Source organism: Astatotilapia calliptera, chromosome 1 (assembly GCF_964374335.1).
Source record: "Astatotilapia calliptera chromosome 1, fAstCal68.1, whole genome shotgun sequence".
In the NCBI taxonomy this organism is placed as follows: domain Eukaryota; kingdom Metazoa; phylum Chordata; class Actinopteri; order Cichliformes; family Cichlidae; genus Astatotilapia; species Astatotilapia calliptera.
In genome coordinates, this window is record NC_137422.1 from 7,673,901 (window position 1) to 7,700,782 (window position 26,882).

A 26,882-nucleotide genomic window follows, 5' to 3' on the forward strand; every position below is an offset into this window, starting at 1 on the left:
CTTTATCCAAAACACAGTCATGTTCAAAGTAATCCCAAATTGGACTCTGGCGCTTTCTCCTGACATGATTCTGCGCGTGGACGGAGCGGTAACACAGACGACTCGACTAACGTACTGCCACCTGCTGGCATAATGAGACAGCAAGAAAAAAATCTGGAAACTAAACTTCATTTTCACCCTTGACTATTGTATGACACACACACATCTACCAAAAATAAACACATTTTTGCTATAAATTCAGTTAATTTTAGTTAGTTTTGTGAACACTCATTACAGTTTTAGTTAGTTTTCCTTTTTTGTTTTTATTTTTATTTCCGTTAACGGAAAATGTTTTTTCACTTCTAGTTTTCGTTATTTCGTTAGTTTTCGTTAACGATAATAACCTTGGAGCTGAACTAAGGCTGCCAGCTTGGGTAAAAAAAAAACTCTTATTGGACCAAATATGTTTAATTGTAGTGTTTCTTAAAGCAGCAGCTACACAGTCTGCTTTTCACTGGTGACTATTTCACTGCTGTTGTTGTAATGCTGTTATTTTTTATTAGTTTGTAGTTCACCTACACCCTGAAGGTAAACCTCTTTCCAGAGTCTGTTCCTGCTTGTGGTTGTCTGGTTTAACCAAAAGTGTCTCCAGATGACAGATGATGATCCACCGTCAGGAACTAAAATATGTTCAAGATTTTGTTTTGTCTGATGTGAGGCGCTTGGTGTGAGGTTTCCCTGCTGCTTCTTCACCTTTGTTTATTTGGGTCACATGGTTGTGATTTAGATCGGTTGTAATGGCAATGCTAGCCCAGATTTAGATCTCTTTAATCTCTACCCACGCCTTCGATTTATTCATTGATTAGAAAAAACAGCAAAGAGAGTCAGATGTTTGGGTGGTGCAGTCATCTTTCTGATGCACTGGTCCCTTTCTACTTTACTCTAACAAGGAATGGTGACAAGTGAAAATGAGATGGACGTAGCTGTACAGGTTGGTGTCCTCCATCTCCCCTATTCAGTCAGTTTGACCTAGCAGTCTCTGTAGACTAGACTAAAAAAAAACTGTTATTGAAATTATACATCAGGCCCTACTGAGAACAAATGGCTAAAATGAATGCATCAGCCTGAATAATAAGAAAGTGAAGAGCAATTCACTCGCATTATGAGACTATTGATTCGCCATAATCAGACTTTCCCAGAATTGAAAACGCCTCAGTAGCCTGTGTTCACGAGTCAGTGGCATATAAAGAGCTCCCAGCCTCATGTTTACCCCTGACCTCGGCATCCCTTCTTCTGTTTTAACCGCAAACAGTTTGTGGAGGAGCAGCAGTCACAGTCACAGCTCTCCTGAGAACAAAGCGCTAGTCGCGTTCGGTTGCCTTTTGTTTCTGTCGGCCTGCCACTGCTTGCCAGCAGGAGTGGAGGGGCTTTTGTAACAGGAGAACCCTCTGATTAAGTTCCCTCTCTACCCCTGACCTGCTGCTGGGGCTTGGCGGGATGGTGGTGGTGAGGGTTAAGTGACAGTTGACATTGGACAGGTCTCCTTTTCTTTCTTTTTTTTTTTTTTTCCCTTTTGATGTCTTTGAGATTTTGGTCTATTCTTGCATGCTGGACCTGGCATCGCAGGGCACAATCGCTTGATAATGTCACGTCATCTTTAACATGAAGCACGCTCAGCCTGCAGCTTCTCAATGTGACAAGTCGTCTGTTTATGCAGTTTAAAGAGTGTTTAGCTTGACTTTAGCAATGACTCATTTGTATAGTCGTTTTATGTCTTTTCGTAACACTTTGTGGAAGTTGATTTTTATGGAAGATGTTCCTTTTCTTTTCACAGAGGTTTTTGTGAATCTGTGAGTGCATCCTACTGTTTTTAAGGGAGATAAATAACACATTTCTCTGTGAAAAATGAGGAAGACTGTTGTTTTTAAAAAGGGATGTAGTGTGTGTGTGTGTGTGTGTGTGTGTGTGTGTGTGTGTGTGTGTGTGTGTGTGTGTGTGTGTGTGCGCGCGTTATGGTATTTTTCAACTGAACGAAGCTGCAAAAATTCTTAAGGAAGGAAATGATATATGGCTCTTAACTGGGTAAGATAACTGGGTAACTGGGTATGAAGCCAATCAGATCTGCATGGCTAGGCTGTGGTTTTTAATAGTTCTGGTTGGTACCACAGTTGTTTCGGAGATCAAACTCTATCCTATAAATCCTAAAAAATTCTTGGCGCTTTAAATACATACATATGTATTCTAAATGAGACCTTAAAACCAGCTCTGCTCTTAGTCTTTGGAATAATCTTGTTATATTAAAAGTCACTTTTTAATACAGACTTGGTCCCATGTTGTCTGTCCAGGTGAACACGCAGCTCCACTACTTTATTCTCCCCGCAGTCTGCTGGTTGGTGTTTGGCCCCGGGGACCACGTCATGACCGTCTCCTCAGCCTTTTCTCCCATCAGCCCTGCAGCCAGGCAGACTGTCAGCAGCACAATTAAGGGCTGTGCCATAATGAAAGGGGCATTAGCAGAAGCAATTTATTTCTCAGCGCAGTGCCGGAAGGTTTCTCCAGCGCTGATATTCCAGTGCAGGCTTTGTGTGCTCTACTCAGCCATTAAGGGAGGGATAAGGAGGACACACACTAGCTGAACAAATGAAGTAGGGGGGGGAGCATCAAAGCATAAGGCCACATTTCACCATTCTTGAAAATCAATTCTGATTTGAATATTTTTACTAATATACTTGTGTGTTTTCATTTTTTTTCTTAACTATTTCATAAATGCACGTTCTGTTTGTGCTTTGCCCCCTCTTGGATTTTTCCCGTTTTCTCGTCTCCCACCTTTGCCTCTCTTCTCTGCTCAGTTGTGCACCCCCCACCACCAGCGCCCCTTTCTCCATTATTCCTGTGTTCATTTTGTTCCTCTGAAGTTTATTGAATTAACGCAGACAGCTGAAACGCAGAAGATAAGAGAGGCGCTCAGTGCTCCTCTCAGAGAAATGGTATTGCAGTGTGGATGAGTGAGCGGTGTGTTTGTGTGCGACTCTTACAGCAGGGGGAGGGGAGCTGATGCAGAGGTTATAGACAGAGGAAATGGGGAGCATTGTGTGTTGATGTTTCTCCTGAAAGGGCGATAAAGGGAGTTTGAGAGTGGTGAAAAAGTAGTCTTGTTGTTGTCTCCAGTTTCATTGTTTGCCTGAGCTTTCCATTTCTTTTTGCAAAGTCGACACGTAATCAAATTTCTCTTTATATTCTAAAAAAAATGAAGTGCATTATCATTTGTCAGCTGCTATGATTTTTTTTCTTATGTCGTTCTACCGCACACTGCTCAGTTTACAATCAAAACAACTTTTGTGACCAACGGCATGATACTCACTAATAAACCAGTGTAAACATCACGTTGTTTTCAGTTGGTTCTTCTTCTTGGAAAGCGTTATGGGCTGCAACAGAAAAAAATTATGTAAAAAAAAAAAAAGGTAAAAATGTTTTCTTGAAATGACAAATTAATGTTTGAGAAACTGAACCCAATCAGAGCTTTAGCCTTTTGCTTGAGTGGTTAATATAAATTGCTGATACCTTTTCAAATTAACAGCTAATTGATTATTGGAAACATCTTTTTAGTAGTACCAGAATCGGACATAACATTTTCAGACAGTAATTCAATCCTGCAGTTTCCCCTTTAATGTGGTTCTGTACCGCAAACCTCTGCCCTCTTCCTGTTTCCTACAGATTTCCCCAGCACTTGAAGCAAGATATCCTGAAAAGTCTATTTGCTTATTTTAATTTTGATGTCACATGGGAACATTTTAGCACTGAGTATACACGTTTAATCAGTTAAAACAAATATTAAAATAAATATTTTAGAGTCAAGCGGACATGAGATGCGTCTTTCAGCTGGTCAGTGAATCACTGAGTATACAAGTCGTGATCCTCTGTATCATGTATGGATAGGCTGACAAGTTTCGGTTAATTTGCAGACTATTTCCACATTTTCCTTTTGACCCTGGAGGTTTTAGATAACTCCACTCCACTGGTGGTCTCCATTGATTAATGGGACAACTCCATTAACAACTAAGAAACAGGAAGAGGCTAATCCTTTGGTAGCAGGTGGTAGCAGGTATAAAATATATGGGCAGCTGAGACGGAAACAAGGGGACAGCTCAGATGTCATTAGCTTTGCTGGTGTGGAGCAGATCCCAAATCAAAGCCTATTGCACCATATTGATACCTGTGGTTTTCAGATTTCAGGCATGCTCATTCTTTGCTAGACTAACTTGCTAAGTGAAGTTCATCCATTTATTTATCCATCTTCTTAACCGCTTATCCAACTAAGGGTCACAGTGGAGCTGGAGAATGTCATTGTTAACCCTTTAAAGCCGGTCAGAGCAGCATGCTCCGTTTTGTGTAACTATTTTTTAAATCCCTGTAGAACCTGAACTGTGTAAGCTAGCGCAATAATTTGTTTTGCATATGAAACCAGAGGAGTTGTACTTACATCTTATGCCATCAGCTTGTCCTCGGTCTCGGTTTCCTTGCATAAAAAGCGCTTGCAGGAACAAAAACATAATATTCCAGAAACACGCTTTGCCGATCCGATCAGCTGTTCGTAACACTTCCCACAGTGAAACAGATGTCAGCGCGAACTGTCGCATGTCCGCCATTTCCTGGCCGAAACCGGAAGTGACGTCATTTTCGCGGAAATTGTAGTTTTTTACTTGTAGGCCTTGAAAGCCTATACTGGTCATGTTTGACTTTTCTGAATAGTTTCTGGGATGCTTAGAACTCGAATTGCACTGCTGGAAATAGTTTATTTTGATGCACCTGCTGTTTTCTTTGCAAATTTGCATCATAGGATTGTTTTTTCGTTTTTCCTGCAGTATATAAAAATTGGTGTATCTCCAAAATAAAACTATGAAGACAATCAAAATAAATTTCCTGTTGTTGTAAACTATTTTTTGCAACTTTTTTGTATTTAAAGCTTTGAGGGATAAACCTCTTAAATTTCTCCAAGTAGAAATATATGTAAAAAATACAAAAAACGATTTTCAATTTTTTTGTAGTTTATTGCACTTTTTTGCAATTAATGTAGTTACTATGGACTTAATGCATACATATTATTAAAATATGGGCTATAACAGTTGTATAGCAACTTGAAATGCTCCCACAAATGGCACTACAGCATGTAAAAATATAATATAAGCTCTGGCGGACTTGGTTCTATAGTAGGTCTTAAAGGGTTAAATAAATATCGTCAAATAATCGAGATCTCAATTTCAGTGAAAATAATCATGATTATCATTTTTGCCATAATCGAGCAGCCCTACATAATGTTTATTCTTGTATACAAGTCCAAAATCATAAAATCTCAGTAGATTAAAACTGATTAGTCACAACAGTCACTGATGGTGTTAAAAATACATTAAAAATGTTGAAAAGACTGACAAAATTCCCTGCAGTGCTTCTGTCTACTCGCGTCTTTCTGTAGCTGCGCCTGCGTAGTGGCATCTGGAAGACTGCTGCTAACTTCAGTGGAGCTTGGAGAGCGATTACCGTGACTTATTAGAAGCGTGACAGTCAAACATGGTTTTAATGATGATTAAAATTCGAAACGGTAACGCCTAGCAATTGGGAATTTAACCACGGTAACTATGGTAACTGTGTTAACCGGTAAGTGTGTGACAAAGAAAAACAGAAGCTCAGTTGTTATGATTTTGAATATCTTGCATAGATGTTTTTCTTCTTTCTAGTGAGAAATCAGCTTAATTCTGTGTATTTATGTTTAATCACATTGCATTATCCCTAAAAATGGCATAAAGTTTATTTCAAATGTCGGAGCACTCCTATTGGAAGAGGATAATTACAGATTTTCTAAACTACTAAAACACTCTCTTCTATTCTCCGAAGCCCATTATCAGTGTCCACAGCCAGTTTATTGAATCAGTCACTCTTTTGGCAAAATCTTTAACAGTTTTCACCACGTTAGAAATAATTTGCAGAATTTATTTGGCCTTTTTTTTTTTCTTTTTTTAAAACAATAACAGTGAGAAAGAAGTTAAAAACAACTAAAGCACAGATGTCATTTCCAAAGCACACTTTGTTCACTCTTGCTGTTAATGATGTCAGTTGACCATTATACACCAGTGAGGGTGAGCTGAAGGTCAATAGGTGGGAGCAATTTGAGAAGCAGAGGAGGAAGATGAGGAAGAGCCAGATCAAGAACAGTAATAACAGATGAAATTTGAGCACCTGTGATAGACCATGTTTTTGTATATGAATGATGAACCACATGAAAAGAAAGAGGGGAAAAATATATTCTGGGAAACTTGGACGATGAGTGCCTCCTTTCACATTTTTCACCTACAACATAATGTTTACTTGATTCATACTAAAAGTAAGGACGGTAAATAGTCCTACTTCATGTTTCATAAGTCTTGTCGGATATCCAGTATGTATTAAATATAAACATTTACTGTGTGCTTTATTGTGATTGGTCTGTAAATAAAGGAAGTAGAGCAAAATGAACAACCTGGCCTAAACAGGTCATCTGTAGCGTCCATAGTAGTCTTTACTGTATTGTGATGTTTCAATGCAACACTTATAATAAGAATAAAAAGCAAAATTTGAGATGGGGGTGGCAGTGGTGGGTCCTGTTTCTGTTTTTGCATCCCATTTTTGTAGCTTTTGCAGAATTACACAAGAGCCACATGTGGTTGGAAAGATCTGGGTTTTGTGTTCTGAACACTGTACTGTTATTATTTTTGACTGGCTCTGTGTGATCTAAAACACTACTGTGTGGTTTTGAGCATGGATAACACTGTTTTCATGCCATTCGTGCGGTTTTTGCCAGAAGGGTCAGGGGTTTTTGTTCAAACCCAAATTGGAAGTTGGACTTTGTGATTAGGAATTTTGAAGAAAGGGGTCTAAGGTTTCAAAAACATGAATGAACATTTGTGACAAACTGTAACTAAATGGCTTATAAAGACGACCGCAAAAACATTTGGACAAGCTTTTAAAACTTAGGCTACAAAAAAACATTTACAAGCAGATCAGTCAGAGCGCAAATGATTGCTCAGACTTTACCCATCTTTGATCTCTGACTTCATATTAATGCCATTCTTACTCAGAACTGCCTTTGTGTCACTTGCTATAGTAGGTGTATCCTATTAGGAACACATTTTGTCATCATTACGAACACGCACAGATTTCCAGAGTAAAACAATACAATCCCTGCTGTCAGAGCTCAGACATTTGAGAAAGAGGCAATAAACTCTCAGACTATGGTGTCTCTAAGAGTCTTGGGATCTTCAGGCTCACCTATCTCTCTTTTGTCTTTGTACTCTAGTTTCTTTGATAAAATAATGACTTTCACGGTTGCAATATTTGGGAGGTTACAGTTCTGCAGTGACTCCTGGTTTTGTTGTTTTCTCCTTTAGATTGTATACATGAAGTCATCTGTTTGTGTTGGACAGCAGGATTTAAATGTAACCGGCTCTTTGTGCTGTGCAGCACACACTAGAGATCTGTGGGGGGGGGGGGGGTTTTCTCCACTAAGAAAAAATGAAAATGGAAGAAATGCAATCAATCATAATGATTATGTGGACTCCTTAAAGAGCTCAGCGAGCCAGGAGAGTGACAGAGATGGCGACCTTCTTATCTCCACCGAGTTAAGAGGAGCGAGCTCAGGCAGCACTTTGACCCCGTTTGCTTGTGTGTTTTTTCAAAAGGCCACGGAGCCAAGTGCGCTCAGTCAAACGAATGTCCTCCTACAGACATCAGAGAGCACTTCTCCTTTCCTCCTTTGGTCTCTCCCACACAGTTGTTTTTCCTCACAGTTGCACTCTTCTGCAATGACACATGTGAGCAAGAACTGTATAAGGTCCACGCTTTAGCTGCGCTTCACATTTACTTTGTTCAGTTTTCCTCTCTGCAAAGCACCTCCAGCTTGTGACTTTAATGCTGCTATTGTGAGCGCGGTATTTATGTGAGGGTTTTATATTACTCCAGACTCTAATGTTAATAATCACATCATGATATTGAAGTGATTAATTTACAAAGTCCTTGTCAAATTTCAATCTGCTGCATTGTGTGACATGAATAAATGACTTTAGAAGAGATACTTAACTTTTTTTAATTTTTTTTTTTTAAATAAAGCAGGGAAGAAAGAAAAAACAAGCTGTTGTTTTGTTAGAGAGAAGAGCTTTTCAGTTCCAAAATGTAGATTATTTATAGTCATCTGCAAATTTTGTAATTAAAGACACAATAAGGGCATGACAGTAAGAATAAAAACTGTTGCAGCAGTGTAGTTGGATTTCTTTAAATTGACATTAGTAATGTGTTGCAGCCATAGGTGAACAGAGTTAATGCCCTTCGGTTTCCCAGCTGAAGGATCACAGGCATTTCTTCATCGCCGAGATATTTCTGCAGCCGCAAAGCTCGGTTTTGTGTCAGCTCCAGTGTCATGGCGGATTTCAAAGTGTGCTCCTGCCCTCCCCAAGTGCATTAGCATTTCTCCTCTCCCCCCACCATTCTTTTTTTTCTTTTTCTTCCCCCCCCCACCCCCTTCCACAGTCTTCCCTCTGATGTCACACCGAAGCTCAGACATGTTAACACAAACCTTCATGCTAACACAGTTCAGTCTGTCACTGGAGAATATTCTTTTACCTGCTTCTGGAGCACAGGAAGACTTTTTCATTTTCGCTGTCTCCGTTTACAATAGATCAGAGGCCTCTGCTGCACCGCTGAACTCCTGAACTCCTGTATACATTACTAATGAACCTCTGGATTGTTATACAGTCATATGTTAACAGGAAAGACAGGGGCGCACTCTCTCTCTCTTTCGGTGTGCGTGTGTATGTGAGACCAATGCATTACTGTCATGAAGGTTTCTTGGCCTGGGCCTGCTCTAATTGATAGGGGCTGCTGGTATTTACTTACATTCTCTGGGCGGATTAAATCTCAAAGGAAAGGGGAGGTTGTTTTTCTTCTGGCTTTGTTTTAATATCAATGCTTTTGTGTGTGTGTGTGTGTGTGTGTGTGTGTGTGTGTGTGTGTGTGTGTGTGTGTGTGTGTGTGTATTTTTGTCATCCCATGTGGTTCGGCATTTGTCCTTTCTCCATGACGAGAACTGTCCAATCCTGTAAAGCTGCATGCCGCCCAGGTACCACAGAGCACCAAATCTAATCAGCTGCTACAGTCAAATGTACACGCTACTTTGCTGGTTTTGTTTGTTTTTTGTTTGTGTGTGTGTGTGAGTGTGTGTGTGTGTGTGTGTGTGTGTGTGTAAGGAGTAGAGAGACTCATTTACTGCACACAGTCAATAGTAAATATCATTAACTCTGTGGCTACTTTTTAATTTGTTCAGTGTGTTTAATATGCAGTCGAGGTCTGCCTGGATAACTGAGGCACTTCATATGCTACAGTGTATCAGAGCAAAGCTGAGGTCTCCCAGCTGAGGCAGTGGAAGAAGGGACAGAAGCAACAAATAGCAAATGCTGACTGAGTGCAAAGGACATGCAAGAAAATGTAAGTCGAAGGCTAGATTCAGATTTCTGGTTGAATACTGCGGACACAAGCAACTGGTCAGACTGTAGTCAGTAGACCAGAATCAGGCACTGGGATAGGACTGATAGGACTCGATATTTTTTTAGCTGGATGGCGATACACAATATATATCTCGATATTTTTTTTAAAGCCATAAAGTAAAAACAAAAAGAGAGTTCTTAGTCAAAGCTGTGTCCCAGATGTCACACAGGCACTTTTATTAACATACAGGATAGATGTACATGAAAACATTACTCAAAAATAAATTATGAGCATTTATTAAATAATAATGCTCCATAAATAAAAGAAAACAATGTTGTTTTTGTGCATAACAAAACGCTCACAATTGTGCTGTCAAAATGTAAACTAAAAGATGCTGAGCATGATAACAAAGACAGACAGATTTTACAGCTGCTCTGTTCCCAAGTTCTACTGCGTCATTGACAGCCTGGAGTTTGAAATCCTCTTTGTAACCACGTCGCTGAACAGGCGCCATTTATGGTTCTTATACACACACAGTACGGTAATATTACGTTGAAGCACAGTACGTATTACTCCGCGAGGCTCCTCGGCAGCCGTAATGCTCCGACAATCCATCAAGCGGTGCAGCTCCGTCGTACCAAAACATTTTTTGACAGAGTTCTGAGCGCCGTCTACCACATAAAATCGGTTCGCGGTCATCAAGCACAACCAGAATTCATACATAAGGCGCACTGTCAACTTTTGAGAAAATGAAATGATTTTAGGCCGTGCAGCCAGTGTTGCCAACTTAGTGACTTTGTCGCTATATTTAGCGAGATTTCAGACCCCGAGTTTTCTAAAAAAAAAAAAAGTCGCTAAAAAAAGACGTGAACGTGCGTATCGCTTTTACTCTCAACAAGCAGCGGGTGCTGTAACGCAGTCAATTCTTCTTTTACTCTTTTACTCTTATGCTGTTTTGTGGATCACAAGGTTTAAAACTACTTATAAACACACACACACAAAGTAACTCCACCAGAGTGCCTATTTCGGGTCACTTTTGCCGGTCCAAGCCCGGGTAAAGGAGCAGGGTTGGAATTGTGACATTAAAAAAAACCAATAATTGCTAAAAGAAATTTAATTTGTAGTTCTAAATAAACTCTAAATGCATTTAGGACGTTTTTTACTCACTTTATGTCTCTTCCACGATGTTATTTCTCTCTCCAACAACGCGTAGATTAGATTAGATTTGGTCATGCTAATCTGCTTATGCAAATTAGGCGATGATGTCATTTAGCGACTTCTAGTGACTTTTAGGACAACCAATAGCGATTTTCCTTGCTGAGGAGTTGGCAACACTGCGTACAAACCCTGAAGCACGTAAAAACTCTGAAGCACGCACAAACTCCATAACACGCACAAACTCCAAAACATGTGAAAACACGTAAAAACTCCAAAACACGTACAAACTCTGAAGCACGTACAAAAGATAACATAAATGCTCCAGGATGTTAGGGGCAGTGTTGAACTTTTGTTACCTAGTGGCTACACAAGCCAGCAAGTACCAACGACCGGATTTGGTGTGTGGTAGTAACAGGTAAATGAACTTTTTTTTTTTTTTAATTTGACTATATATGAATGCCTGTGTATAAATACACAAACAATACACATATGCTTTCATGCTTTCAATTGTGTAATTTAAGTGATCTAGGTAGCTCTGTTTTGGAAGTTCAGTTCATGCTAGAAATGTGTTTTGGAGTTTGTACGTGCTTTTTGGAGTTTGTACGTGTTTTGTCTCTAGGGGCCACCGCATATATTTATATATAAACATATATAAATAAAACCACTTTTTTTTTTACATTAGTAATTCCTTTTGTGCATAATTTTATATTATTGTTAATAATAAATTAATTAAAGCAACAAAACAACCTGAAGAGCCGGTTCAGAGCCGAAAGAGCCGGCTCTTTTTAGTGAGCCGAACAGAAAGAGCCAGTTCTTTAAAAAGAGCCGGAAATCCCATCACTATGGGGAAGGGGGAGGCGAGGCCAAATAACGTTGCGTAGAGACAAAAGTGGATGAAAGACAGGCAAACTTGCGGCTCCACGAGTATAATTACGTAACTTATACTATATCGATATAAACGATATTGTCACATCTCATATCTCGTATAAAAATATATCAATTTTTTTTTAAACTCGATATATCGCCCAGCCCTACACTGCAATGTACATTAAAGATCTAAAAATTAAAAAGGAACAATATATTAACTGAAGAGGTCTTTTCTCAAAGTTGCTCTTAGATTATTGGTATTGGGTGTGAATGGCATAGCTCTGCCTTTGTATTTAAGAACAAAAGAGAAGGTAAGTGAAGGGAAAGTTTGTTTCAGGTATTGTTAGTTTTGTAAGAGTCACAGATCCATGATTTTAGAGCTTTATCAGATGAAATACTGCACAGTGGTTTACTTGTAAAAGTATTTATTATTCTGCTAAAGTATGCGTGCCTTCATTTATCTAACACGTTCAAACAATGCAGCGCTATGGTTACCAGTGTCGTCTTGGATTTCAGGACCCATTTCATTTTCTGCTTTTTCTGTTAGTTTTGTTTGTTTGTTTGTTTGTTTGTTTTTGGGGGGGGGGGGGGGGGGCTGTTGGCTGGGGTCTGCAAACCTCACAACCTGTAAACAGCTGATAAATGGTGGGAATCTGTAAGCTTTCCTGTCTGAAAATCGAGGGGTTTTTTATGTAGTGCACAGTAGGGATGGGTATTGATAAGATTTTCACGATTCCGATTCCATTTTCGATTCTGTTTAACGATTCGATTCTTTATCGATTCTCTTATCGATTCTTTTTAAAAAAGGAGAACACTAAGGTCGAATAGCTTAGAACTTTGTTTTATATCTTCTCTTTGAACAAGATAGAAATTTAGGAGTAACGTGGCCTTACAAACCCAACAGTGAGATCTTAAGAGATCCAGAGCCTATGGCTCTTCAATGGGGTGTCACAGGGTCCCCAGGAAAAAAATTGTAAATGTACAATAATAAAATAAATATTCTTCTGTAACAATAACAAAGTATAACATAAATTATTCTGTAGCAATTACACAAGAATATCCAGTAATGTCCCTGCCTACAATTAAACACATTCACTCAAAATAGGGGCATCTGCTGTGGCAAATGGGTGCAAGCCTTTTACCACAAACTTAGTCACTGCTCGTGACATTCGTCTATCCTGGCCTGAAAGGAGACGCTACCGGTAGACTGCAGCGACAACTGCCAGCATCTGAGCCAGCCAGACTCTGCCTGTCTCTCTCATCATGGTTATCTAAATGCACAGTAATGGCAGGTTTTGTAATAAGGCAGATCGCGCTAACATAATATGCACTGTTGTTTATTATTTACCTGCCGCATTAACGGGAGAGGACGTGCAAACGTTACCGCTGCTGCTGGGTTTCACGAGTCCGGAGCGGAATTAAAAACACGACATTCATTTAAGGTCATCGTGTGTTTTTTGCATATTCGTAGTGTTTCCTCCCTTAAATGAAATATCTACTTTGGAAGTTGCCCCGTTGTCATCCGTTCTCGTAAAGTATAGCCAAACTTTTGAGCCTTTGAGCCGCTTAGGTACCATGTTTCCTGCCAGGTAAATGACGCTCCGCAACGTGGGTGACGTCATTCGGGGCGACTGAAATCGATAAGGGAATCGTTTGCAAAAGTGGCAAACAATTCCAAGGAATTGAAACAGTGGGAACCGGTTCTCAACAAGAACCGGGTTTCGATACCCATCCCTAGTGCACAGCGACGTTGGCATGTCAGTCAGTGTTTAAGCATATTTTTTGCAGTACATTGAGTTCATGTAGTTTTGTAGAGTCAACAACAACAAACAGTTGTTCTACATGGAGATGCAGACATGTTGAGATGATAAAAGTTTGTCAGCTGGATTTAACTTTTCTGTTTCTATCAAAGCATTTCTGAATGTGCGAGGCCTTTTATGGTCAGTGCTACAAAGCAATGAATATGACTTTTGAATGATTTTTGCTATTCAGTGAGTTAGTCATTCTTTCATGTATTGATTTTTTAAAATCATATTGGTGAAAATATATTTGCACCTTTTTTCTTTGGCTTTTGATTTAAAAAATTATACTCTAAATCACAACATAGCACTTCTATGTAGGGGTCACTGATGGGTATGATCAAGCCACTAAATGAAGTCGCGTCTTTTTGAAGAGTGGTATTTGTAATGTTTTGGAGGTTGAATGCTGTGCATACGTAAGGTTTTCCTTTGAGGGTGAGAATTGACATTGACGGAGGCTAAGAGAGGGTTTCTGGAATCAGACCGACAGCAGACTGCACACTAGAGATGTTTGTCACAGACAGTGACCAGCTTGTTCACCATTGTCTTACTATTAACACAATCCTGCGACATTTTAACTCAACAAAAAGTGTTTTAAAAAGGGAGCAGCACCAGTATCCAGGCTGTCTGTTGGCTGGCCACGTCTAATATTCTGATCTGTGTGGCACAGAAAAAAAACGTGAAAATGTGAACACACAAGTACAGCCGCACACACACACAGACCAGATAAGATGTTCTTTTGTGCAAAAGTGCCTATTTTCTCCATCTCCTTTAATGGCGTTTCCTCCAGTCTGAAACCTTTTGATTTCATCTGCTTCTCTGGCTGTTTCCACGACACGTTTGTGCACACATGCAAGTTTAACTCTGTGTGTGTGTTTGTGTGTGTGTGCACATGCATACTTGTCAGGTTGGAGATTGCAGTGTTGATTATGTGTCTGATGTTGTCGACGGAGTGACATCCCTTCTAATGAAATAATGGTCTAGTGCCAGAGTGGTGGAGGATTGCACATTGTAGACCTCAATTATAGACAAGATTTTTTTTCCCTCCTGTCAGGAAAAAAATACAGGTTTTTCTTTCCTTTTAACACAAGTGCTTATAACAAACAAAATGCTAAATAAAGGAGTTACTTTTCAGCCAGACTTGGGTCTAAGTGATTTTTCTTTAGATAATGGATAGAAAGGACACAGAAATGCCTTAATTCACCATCTCTTTAGCCAATCTGATGCCACAAAACAGCTATTGCCCTCACTATGTGCCGAAATCAGCCACAGCAAACTGGTTGTTTTCCAGTCCACACTACACTTTTTTTGTTTTTTTTTTTCTTTGTTTTTTTCGGTGCTCTTGTAATGTCCCCTCTTTTCTTTGAGATGGATTTTACTCTGCTACATGCATTATCCTGTGAGCCGTGTAATTTATTTTGCACAACAAATGATCTTTTTAAGCGTCCTATTTTCTGCTGTGTCCCTTCTAAAAGCTGCTGTGAAATTAGTATATATTTTCTTCTTTTAAAAAAATCAAAAGTCTTGTTTTGAGGATACTTTATATTTTATCACAAACGGGGAGAAGATTTTCAGATGGTCATTTTCAAAATTGGAAATTGAATAAATAAAAATCAGGTTTGACTACTTTCAATTTCATTATTTTTAATTTTTTGTTAATGACACGGTAAATAGAAATTTCTTGAGAAAGTCGAAGCTCAGGTCCTACAGACAATTCAATTATTATTATTTTTTTAATAGACGGTAAAGTGTCTTCAAACAATCTCAGTATGTAGCTATTGTCACAAATGGTGGCAAAATGTATCAAATCACCATTTGTGACAACAGCCACACACTGAGATTGTACTGCGATCAATATACTGACTCTAATTAATCACTAAATAGTCTTTGGTAATTAATTCAGTTACTGAAAAAGAGCTACTCAGGTCCCAGTCAGTCATGTAATGCAGCTTTAGTGACGACAACTTTCTCTCTGTCTTTTTCAGGGTGGACCCTATTCCGTATGACACTCCCAAGCCAGCGGGACACACCAGGTTTGTGTGTGTTTCAGACACACACTCGCGTACAGATGGCATCCAGATGCCCTATGGCGATGTGCTGTTGCACATGGGTGACTTCACTGAGCTGGGCCTGCCCTCTGAAGTTAAGAAGTTCAACGACTGGCTAGGTACTGAACTACTTAACCCACATGCTCAGTACAGCTGTTCTAGATCCATGCATTGTTTTTCTCTCTCACACAAACACGTACAAATGCAAAGTCTCTAAAGAGCAGGAGGCAGGGCCTGAAGCATGTTTAACTGTTAACCAGACAACACAATGAACCCCTCCGCCTCCCCTCTGTTTAGCCCCAACTGCTGTGCTAAAGTGTCCAGTTTAACCCCTTTGACCTAACACCCTGGATCAGTTAACCTTTCACCTCTCCCTCTGGCCCCATGCTGTAGGTAAATCTTTAGCTTTCATGTGTGTATGTGTTTTCCAAGTTGTGTGGTTTCAGAACCGTTAGCCAGTGCTTTGTTTGTGGACCCATGAAACCATTTTTGGCCCCATGTTATAGACATGTTTCACTCAGTAGAAGCACACATGCTCCATGCCTGTGCCTCTCACACTCTAAATCAGTAGGTACCACTAACTAGACTGGGCTATAGTACTTCAGGATTTTGAATTATTTTTTTCTTTAGTTTTAACTGTTTGCATTTGTCTGTTGATCAGCCAGAACAGTGTCCTGAAATTACATTTAACCTTTAAGCTTTATGACTGTGTGGCTTACACGTTCACACACCCCCTGGTCTCCCTGGTTCAAGACCAGGAGGGGGCTCAAGCTGAGCAGCTGAAAGAATCTTTAAACTTTGATTGCAGTCCCTGAGCATGTAGAGTGAAGACTGCTGAAGGAAATTGTTTGACGAAGTCCCTCACAAGCTCTTATGTTCTGAACTGTCGCACAGAGACAATTCACGATGTTGTCAAGCCCTACATAATATTTCTGGCCGGAGGGGTTTAATAAACATGGCCTGCAAAATCAGTTCATCAGCAAAAAAAAAACAACTCACTTTGTGTTCAATCAGCGCATATCGTTGATTTCAGTAGTTTGATCTGTGTGCTGAAAAGTGGATGGAAAATGGAAAATGTTGAACATGTGGCATTGGTGGTGGTGTTATTTAACTGTAACGAAAACAACGTTTAATTTTAGAGAATAAACATTGATTATTTTTTTTTAAAGTTGATTTATGAACCTGTCACGACTTATTTTCATATTTTCAGAGTGGAAACCTTTAGCTTGTAAACCTTTTGAAGTAGTACTCCTCGAAATCTGTGTTTTGAGTTTCAAACACTTTGCCCCCCTGTAGAGTTGAAAGGTGGCTGTCAAAGTTGTGCCTCTCCAAAGATGACAGGGGCTGCAGTCAGTCTGCTTTCACTGCATTTACAGTGGATTCTAGCACTGACCCAATTTTCACAGCCAAATAAAAATCTAGTTTACAGAAACTTCTCAGCCCTTTCCTGCAGCATGATCCACTTCTCCAACACTCTGTATCCACTTTTTAATTCATTTTTAATAGAGTTTGGCTGAAAAGGCATTTTCATTTCACTCCTAATACACAGTCTTGTTGAGTTCACAGCCTACTGCTCTTATACTCCATGTAACATGTAACACATGACTGCAGATACATTGCAAATATTTTTATGGACCAGGGTTACTTTCCTGTCACTGTGTCAGTCCACACTAAGATTTTTTTTTTACCTTGGTGTGTATATATATATATATATATATATATATATATACATATACATACATAAAATATTGCTAGACATGATGAAGAGTAGAGGAGAGAGGACTTTCTACACTGAGACGCATCTTAAACAGTTCAAACTACAATGTGAAAGGCTGAATGTGAGTGTTGAAAGTTCAAAACCTGCTGCAAACGTTAAAAGTTGGTCAGAGCTGATAGAACACATTTAAACCTTTAAAGTCTGCATTTTCAGCTTTATGAATTCTGAATGTGATTGGTTGTCAGTCACAGTAGTACGCCCACTTTGCCAGCTTGACTCTTTAAAGTACTCTCAGGTGCTTTGCCCTTAATTACCCTGAAATGCGCGCGCGCGCGCACGCACACACACACACACACACACACACACACACACACACACACACACACACACACACACACACACACACACATCATACATGCACTCATACCAAAAAAAAGAACAGACACTAATGCTGGCTTTTACACGTCCCTTTTCTTTCCCCCTTAAACAGCACCTGGCCCCACCAGGAGGTTGTCCATCAACGCGGACAGTCAGTGCGTGTGTGTCTGCGTGTGTGTCTGCGTGTGCAGACGTGGTTGTGCGCTTTGTTCATCCAGAGTGAAAACAGAGATATTGGCCATAATGGGGAATCGATGCAGAGCAAAGTGGAAAATGACTTTGTGTAGTTGGGAGCACCCTGCCTGCTAATGCCTCATAGAAGACTGTGTGTCTGCAGACTATACACCTGGTCCTCCAACTCAAATGACTGATGTAGAGTGGAAGAGGTAGAAAATGGCAATGGGGTAGTCTAGCTGCTTGTTGGAAAAAACCTTTAAATAAATGAATTTAGTTTTCGGCATCGTTACACTTTTACATAATTAAATTTAAAATGGAAACTATTTGATTGTGCTGTATTATTTTTTCTTTTTTTAATCATATTTATCATTTGCTCTTCAGATGACACACAGGTCTCTGCAGCCTCCACAATGAGAGAAATGTAGTTTATTTATCTTGTGGCTCTTTCATTTCTGCTGTTAGCTTTACATGGCTAACAGCTTCGAATGAATGTGAACCAAGTACTTGTCAAAGGTTTGATATTGGCTTAAAGGTCACCTTTGGACCTTGTTGATGTAGCAGAGTTTCAGAGAGTGAAAGTGAGACCAGGAGACTAGACCGTCTTTTACATTTGTCAGGCACAGCAGTTCAGTAATTGTTTTCAGTGTTTCTCAGGGTGAACGATCCAGATTAAAATGTATGGAATGTTTGCCAGGTCAACACAGTTGCGTAACACAGTTTAATTATTGGGCAGAAGCGGCGTCCTGCAGGTAGGTATCTTAATGGTACAAAGCATTATTGAAGCTGAAACTGGGGAAAAACAGAGGTCTCATCAGATAAATCTGAACAGATTTTCTGTGATGGAGGAGGAATTTGTTGTAGGTGTGCAGCTTTTTTTTTTTTTTTTTTTTTTTTTTTGGAAAAGTCTGTGCCGCCTCATCTATCTGCTCCTCTCACACTACAGAGGAGACAGCAGTTTGTCCGGGCCATCGACTGCTGTTTGGCCTCTTGGAGGAGATCATTGGAGATCGATGCTGAGAAGCAAGATCTCCCTGACCCGGACTGTCTGATGGCTGAGCATTGACTCTGATCTCCTACTTTAAGCTGCTCCCAAGCTGCTCTGTAGTGTGTGTGTGTGTGTGTGTGTGTGTGTGTGTGTGTGTGTGTGTGTGTGTGTGTGTGTGTGTGTGTGTGTGGGTAAAGAATAAATCATTTGGCCCAACTTAAAAACGTACAATCACCTCAATTACCTAATCAAGCTGCAAATAAACAAACAAAAAAACCGAAACCTCTCCAGTTTTTCTCAGTTGTGCTTTTCCCCCCCTGCTAAACAGCATTTGAGGTCATCATCTTAGAGATGTAAAATATCCACATTTTACGCCTCCAGCACACACATAGCATCATTAGCATTCATTAATGTTTTTTTCCCTCCAACGATCACAGGATAAATGCTTTCATTTGTTTGTTTTTTTGTGTTTGGTTTCTTTGCTCTGTTTTGTTCTCTACCAACGGTGGAGATTCAAAGAGAACCCAGTGAAAATCAATAAGGAATCGAATTGATAAGTCATATTGCTAATGCAATTCGAATCGCTAAATTCTTCTTCATTCCCATCCCTACTCATGCACCTCTTTATTTTATTTTATTATTATTTTTTTTTTTTTAATTTGTAGGAATTTCAAAGACACTTCTTTCACCTTGTCATTATAGGATATTGTGTGTAGGATTTTGTGGTGAAAACTGAATTTAATCCATTTTGGAATAAGGTTGTAACATGACGCTGTGTGGAACGAGTGAACCACAGTGAATTCTTTCCATATAGACCGTATCTACGAGTAGGTCAGCGAGGCTATAGTTAGGACAAGCTCCACTGCAATCAGACACTGGGGTTCAATGATGTCAGTCCATTGTTTGTTTTCTAGTAATTAACAGTTGCTGGGAAGCTTTTGATGCTGGATTGTCATCATCTCTATTCACTATTTTCTCTTCTCCATGTCTTACCTCACTGACTACACACTGCTCTACCCTCCAGCTCACACACACACACACACACACACACACGGTGACAGTTGAAGAGACAAACTATGAAAGGGAGTAGCATGATCAAAAATGACTAAATTCATCTCAAAATATATGGAAGTAAGTAGGTAAATAATGTTAATGAGGTCGGTGGGTTTTATATATCTTTTTCCTTTGGCTTCTTAGTAGGAAGGCAGAACACTGGAGTGTATTCTTGCCGGTCATGTTTACTGACATAGGCCAACTCTGAGCTGAAACCCTGATATTTAAATATCTAGATACTGACTAATGAGTGAATGTTTGTTTTGTTAAATAGGGGTATATTTTTTGTTTCGGCTCTAATTAAAATAGGTTTTTAAATAAAATTGCATAGCTTGATTACTCTGCATGTCTTAAGGGATGAATTTATAGAAACAGACAAAAGGATGATTTATTAAACTCCTATTCAACCCTGGCAAAGTGTGTATTTTTAGTGTTGCACTGTGGAAAACACTTTCTAAATGAAATGTTTTTAATGTGCAGATGTCGTCTTAAATGTCTCGTCTGCCTCTTTGAGAGGTATGACAAAACATTTCAGTGCTTCGTTTTCTTCAGAGTTTTGTTTTGATCTTTGTACTCTCCTTCATACCTCTGGCTGTCGGTGAAGAATGAAAAATAAATCCAGGTGTATCACAGCATCAGGACTCTGTTAGATGTATCACGGTAGCAATAAAAAGCAGTAGAAATTCCCAGTGGAGTAATGGAGACTGAGTTTGGTGGTAATTATGTTTTCCCCAGATTTTCCCTGCCTGGTGTCGGATGATTCGCTTTGGGTTTTGTGTGAGCGTACAAATGGATGCGTGATCCAGTTAGAGTGCTGGGGGACTGAGAGACGGCGCTCTCATTTAAGTTTACACTGGAATTTATGATCCCGAGATGCATCGAGAGCTAATTTAGAGCAGCGGGAATGAAACCTATAGACCGGGGAGCCATGATTCTTTCATTTCCAGTATTAGAGAACACACACACTCTTTTCCAGACATGCACGCACGCACGCACACACACACACACACACACACACACACACACACACACACAGACACTTGAGCTGGATGTGGCAGACTTTTTGTTTGTCTTGAGCTGATGTCTTTTGATTGAATTTTTATTCTCTTGCATTCACTTTCTATTAGTTTTAGTTCCAGTTTTGGTCTTTGCCTCTGCAGAAATTGAGCAATATGCTCAATTTTTTTTTCTTCCACTTTCCGTTATGAATCCAAACCAATTTTAGTCAATAAATACTCTTTATTGGACTTTTTATTCAGCATTTTATTCAATTTATCCTCTTCGCTTGCATCACAGCATTCCTCTATAAATGGCAACACTTAAAACAAAGCACAGAAAAGCATTTTACACAAAACCGGGATCACCTACCTTCCTGTCAAACTCCGTTTTTATAGATGGATATAGACATCTCACTTATAAAACTGTAATAGCACTGTAGTGTTAGACACACTGAATTTCTACCATTTTTGTTACTGAGCATGTTTAGCAGATCTCCTAAAGTCAGCTTAAACCTGCTTGAATACAAACCTCTGTCTTCATCTGGACAACCAAGGGATGCTGGCTGCACAATCATCCGTTTAGTGTCATTTTTGTGTGTGTTTCATCTCATATTTAGACTGTGTAACATCTGCAATTACACAACTCCTTTTCTTTTGAAGTTCCATATATTAACGTTCACAGCTTGTTAAATTGTGTATGCATTATGAAACAAAAACCAGACTCGTACCTTGTTGCAGAAGGCCACTACAGTACCAGGTATGAACAGTCACTCTTTGACAGAACTATATGGCATGACAGCCAGCAAGTGTGGCAGCGTGTGTTAAGAAATGTACTTAAGTAATCAGGATGAATTCATTAGCATACCAACAAGTCAGTATTCATTTTATCCAAACCTTCCCACTGAAGTAGATCCAATACCTGACAGAATGCGCTTGGAAATGATTGAAAATTAATCTGGAAGGATGTTAATAATTGATTTATAATTTGTATAATTTGTTAAGCAGAAATGCCAAACATGCATTAGCTTAGACTCGCACGTCTGCTTTTTTTTTTATTTGATACTGAGCATAAAATGTTTGGATTTTGGAGGTTGGTGTAACTAAACAATGAAACTTGTTGAAAGACTTTTTGGCTAAAGAAACATTGTCTAACATTTTGTAGACCAAACAGTTTTTAGATAATTCAAGAAAATCCCAGGAGGTTAATCTGTTATTTTAAAACAAAAATCATTAGCTGTGGTCAGATTGTGTGTTTTAACAGTTGTGTTTGGGGGCGGCAGAGTACTACCGCTCCCTCAGAGCTCATTCTTCTCATGGCTTTTTCTCAACTGACTATACAAAATGAGCCTGCATATTAGTCTATACATATTCCGCAGGGCATTCAAGAAGACAAAGGAAGGAGGACTGGAGCAAGAGCACCAGGAAGCCTAAAACACAGAATCCAGGAGGGGGGGGGGAAGAGAAATATAGAGAGTGAGTCGAAGGGTGATGAAGGCCAGGCCCTTTTGTTGAGTGCTCAGTCGGCTGGAATAAAGTAGTAAGTCAGTTTCTTGATGGCGAAGGGGTACCAGGACAAATCACCTCGACAGAGGAGAGCGAAAAGGGCACAGCAGAAGTTGAAAGATGAGGGGATGAGAATTGTAATAGATGTTCTTCGCTATTTAGTTCAGGTTCATGCCTTTTCCAGCTGCCTGGCATCTACAGAGATAGACGGTAGTCTGTTGGGGTCAAACTGAGCCGTCAGCTGTGGTTGTAACCTCTTTGACTGTCTGAATTGAGGGTATTTTTCCCTCCAATTATCTGAGTTTCTTTCCAGCCCTGATCTGTACTCAGGGTTAGGTATACAGGGAGCGATTGAGGGAGTGTATTCTTTATATACAAACTATTGGGATAAACTGCTGTTTCTGTAGAGAGGGAGTAGGTGGAAAATACATACAGCTACTGTGTGATTTTTTTATAAAATGCTGTTCAGCCTTAAACTGCTCGATATAGATAAATTAACAGCCTTTAAAAAAACTGCTAAATCTGATTTGACTCAGAACACCTTATTCGATCTAGGGACTGGAGGGCAAACTCTAAGGCAGGGTACACAAATAACGTGCCAAGCCTTGGTGTATGCCATGTTTGTATAACTCCCATGAATTAAAAAAAAGAAATTTGGTCAAAAGAAAAAAGGTTTAAACTTTTCTCAGTTTAAGTGAACTTTTTTAATGTTTCTTTCATTTCTCATTGATTTAATATTGCAGAGGGGCACTAGGAGAGCAGCAAAGCTAGTTTTAAAGAAAGTGATCCAGATCAGCATCAAAAGTTAATGAGTTCTCGCTTTGTTTGGCCTCCACCTCTCCTGCAAGTTTCTCGAAACTTGGTTTAGTGGTTTGTGTATAAACCTTGATGTTTCTCAGCCTCTGCTTTGGCAGAAGAATAATATTAAGGCTGAATCACGTATTGTGCTCATAACAGATCTGCAACTGAAGGACACAGGATATTAAAGCCTTTGACAAAGATCTGTACAGAAATGCACAACAAATCAATTTCAAAGGATCAGATCAATTTAAATGTTATCCATACTCTGACCTTTAGGTCTCTTTAAGTTTTTACTTTTGACACTATAATGCTGTCGACCAGTGATGTTAGAGGATAAGAGGCTCTCTTTAGATTGCATCTACAGGAATAAAAAGACTAAGGTCATTATTAGAGTTTTAGCTCTAACGTCCAACTTGCTATAATAAGCAAAACTCTGAGAGATCTATCTCACTATTTCTTAATTTTTTTGGTCAAAAATATACCACAAAAGTCCCATATCACTACACTTAGTGTTTCGGAAGTGCTAAAAATGTCTGAGGAAGGCAGTCTTGCCTATCGAGCCCCCGAAAACAATTCCAACCAGAGCTTAGTGTGTAGATTTATGTGTGGATTTGGGACTTCAGCTCACCATCCTCTCCCTGGCTTCTCTTCTATCTTCTAGGTGGCCTACCGTATGAGTTTAAGGTAGTAATCGCGGGGAACCATGAGCTGACCTTCGATAAGGACTTTATGGCTGAGCTGGTCAAGCAGGATTACTACCGATTCCCCTCAGTGTCGAAGCTCAAACCAGAGGACTTTGACAATGTCCAGTCGCTGCTCACAAACTGTGTGTACCTGCAGGACTCAGACGTCACCATAAAGGGATTCCGGATATACGGGACACCATGGTAAGAGTGCCACCTGTTTACTTGTTTTTTTTTTTTTAATGACTAAAACTGCTCTCCTCACTGTCTGCCCAGCATAACCGCTGAGTCACGTTTCTGTCTCATCGTGCTGTGGATCCCTGAGGTGACAGTATGCCTTCTCCAAGTCTGTCAGTTTCTGGCTGCTTTCCAGCTACTCGCTGCAGTAACTCTGTAGTCTGCTGCACGCTCACAGCAAGGGGCCTCTCGTACATGCAGAGCGTTATTCCCAGAACGCACATTCCTTTATGAGCTCAGGACCTTCGCCTGCACCTCGTGCTTATGTTACACCGGTGTTTTGACACAGGGTTAAGTGATACGTGTGGTACCAGGACGCTGTGAATAGCCTCTCAGGTGTGGGAGTAATGCTGGAAGGGGAGCACGTTGGGTACGGAGATGGTGTGAGAGGCGTTCATTCAGCAGACGACTGCAGAGGGGAGTTCTTCTTACAGTGAGAAGTGTGTGCGCAAAGAGTTGAGGATGAAGAAAACTCTCCTGAGATTACTGCTGAATCTACTGTTGTACTTAGTAGTAGCATTACACTGTCCCGTATTTTTTTTTTATAAATATTCATATAAAGCATGGATTTTTGCACCATGGAAGTAGAAATCCACACCAGATAAGGATTTGTTATGTGCGTGTTTTATTTTAATACTTATATTTCATATTTTTAAAGAATGCTATCATCCATTCGCTAATTGATTTTAAGAATTTATAGTTCTCTGGAGGAGATCTTTTAGGAAGGTGAAACTTAAAACACACAAACCATACATAAAACCTGATTAAGCCGAATGGTAAAGCAAATATATTTAATATATGCTATATTAAATGTACATCTATATGAAAGCAGCCCCATAACGTACAACCTGCAGTAAATCTAACCATCGGTCATCTCTGCTTAAAACATCGCCACACTCATCCACCCTTGAGTTATTTTTTCAGTGATTCACTCCATAGAAATGTCCATATGTGTCTGTATCTGTTAATCTGATAATTAACTAATTATTTTAGTCTTAAATTAAAACAAATTATCAAATTAAATCTAATGAATCCCAGAAGCTGCAGTTTTGTCCTGGTGATCTTGGACCACTGCTCCTTCTTTGCCAGTATCCTGTGTCTTAAGGTCCTTTTTATTGAGCTATCTGATCCATTTGCCTTTGCTTGATAAGCCAAATAGAAAGAAACCTCTGTAGCTCAGTGTGAGCTGCTGTCATCTCCCAGTATCTGAACAGTCTTGCAGTCTGACCTTGGCCCGCCTGCACTGCAGCTGTGTGTCTTGCTGTGTGACAGTTTAGGCTGGAGCTTTCCCTGTCCTGCTGTGACTGTCTCTGCTCTCTTTGCACAGCAGACCTAAAATAACTATTGAGGTCACACGTTCATCCTTTAGCGGCTATAATTAGCAGGTTTGCAGCCTGGCTTCAGAAGTGGCAGAGGAGAGTGGCAGGGAAGAGGCGGGGGCAAAACGCAGCATTCCTCAGACATCACAGGAGCAGGAAGATGAGATTACACTCTTTTTTTTTTTTTTCTCCCCTCCGTCCTTCCTCTATTCCATCCCTCTGTTTGAAAGGGGAAGGATGCTACCCCTCCCCTTCTCCCTGGTGGGTGTTTAGTGTGAGGCCTGGTAAATGTCTGTTGTGACAGCTGGGGGTCTCGTGAGAGGCCGAGTGGACAGCTTGGCCTCCCCCCCCACACCTACTCCTGCTCAGCTTCCTCAACTCCTTCACACCCATATGCCACCGTGGCCTGAGGTCTGGACTCCTTGTCCAGTGTGAGGTCTCACTTAGCCCTGCAGTGACCCCTCACTTCATCAACAGCTCGCCATCTCGCCGCCTGGGTGGCCGAGCCCCTCCGAGCCTTCAGCGGTCTGCTGCTACAGGCCGGGACCCGACAGCATCACTCAGGAAATGTAGCGTGTAACAACCACCTGATAAATGCGGCTCGGGGTTCAGTCGTCCTCTAAGCTGCTGCTGCTGCTACTGCTTTAAAAGCAAGTTGATTATGTTTACGTGAGTGAAAACCTGATGTGAAATGAATATTCAAACCTGAACATCCATCAAAGCAGTCAGAGCCACAATAAAGATCTTTGCAAAGAAAATGGGTTTTTTTTTCTAAATGTCCTGTTCAGGTTGTTACAGAGTAAAAAGCTGAAGGTGCACAAGCAATTTGAAAGTACTCACTGTAAAGAAATTAACACTGTGCTTCTGGCTCTCTTCTGCAACCTTCCTTCACACCCAACCATTTTCAGCAGCTAGCTGCCCTCCCTAAACCACCTCCTGCTTTAACGGGTTTCTTCTTGTTAAAAGGGAGTTTTTCCTTCCCACTGTTGCCAAGTGGGTTGTCTCGATTGTTGGTTTTTCTCTGTATTATTCCAATCTTTAATTTGCATAAAAAAGGTCCTTTAGGCAACTGTTGTTGTAGTTTGGCCCTATACAAATAAAACAGAATTGAATTGAAGTGCTATTTATCAATCTTTATTTGTCACTATTTTCCAGATTTTAGATAATTACATGTCTGAGCAGTGAACATTTTCTACCACTGCAGGTTGTCCTTGTATTGTCTGAACTAACCTCTCCAGTTTTGGGTGGTTTAACCAGAGAAATTGTTTTAATGAGCATCTGTTTTCATTCATTTTCTTAACTCATTCACTGCCATTGACGTCTATAGCCGTCAATTGCAGTGAATGAGTCAATGGGTTTAACTGCCAGCCATTGGCAGTGAATGAGTTAAATGTCCCTGAAAATACAGTTTGTGGTGTGTGTGTGTGTGTGTGTGTGTGTGTGTGTGTGTGTGGGGCAACTTTTAGTCTCATGATAAATGCCACTAGCCTTTTTCAGAAAATCATGCCTTTTAGATATTGCAGTTTTCCCATATATGCTAATAAATAGTTCATTTGTTCATATCCCCAGTGACCTATTTTAAAAACACGTGAAATGTAATAATAATTATTATTATTATTATTATTGCTGCAGCAGCCTTGTCTAGTTAAAATATATGTATTGTTAACGACGGG

The 26,882-nt window shown here is 40.0% G+C and overlaps 1 protein-coding gene across 2 annotated transcripts in view; it reads left to right on the forward strand.

Annotated features, from left to right (window-relative positions):
- Positions 1 to 26,882, forward strand: part of mpped2a (metallophosphoesterase domain containing 2a) — an 81,055-nt gene that overhangs the window by 13,383 nt on the left and 40,790 nt on the right. For both annotated transcript variants that reach the window (XM_026177666.2, XM_026177658.2), the window contains 2 exons: positions 15,296 to 15,477; positions 23,632 to 23,857. In XM_026177666.2, coding sequence (XP_026033451.1) covers positions 15,296 to 15,477; positions 23,632 to 23,857 — 408 coding nt within the window. The remainder of the gene's footprint in view (positions 1 to 15,295; positions 15,478 to 23,631; positions 23,858 to 26,882) is intronic.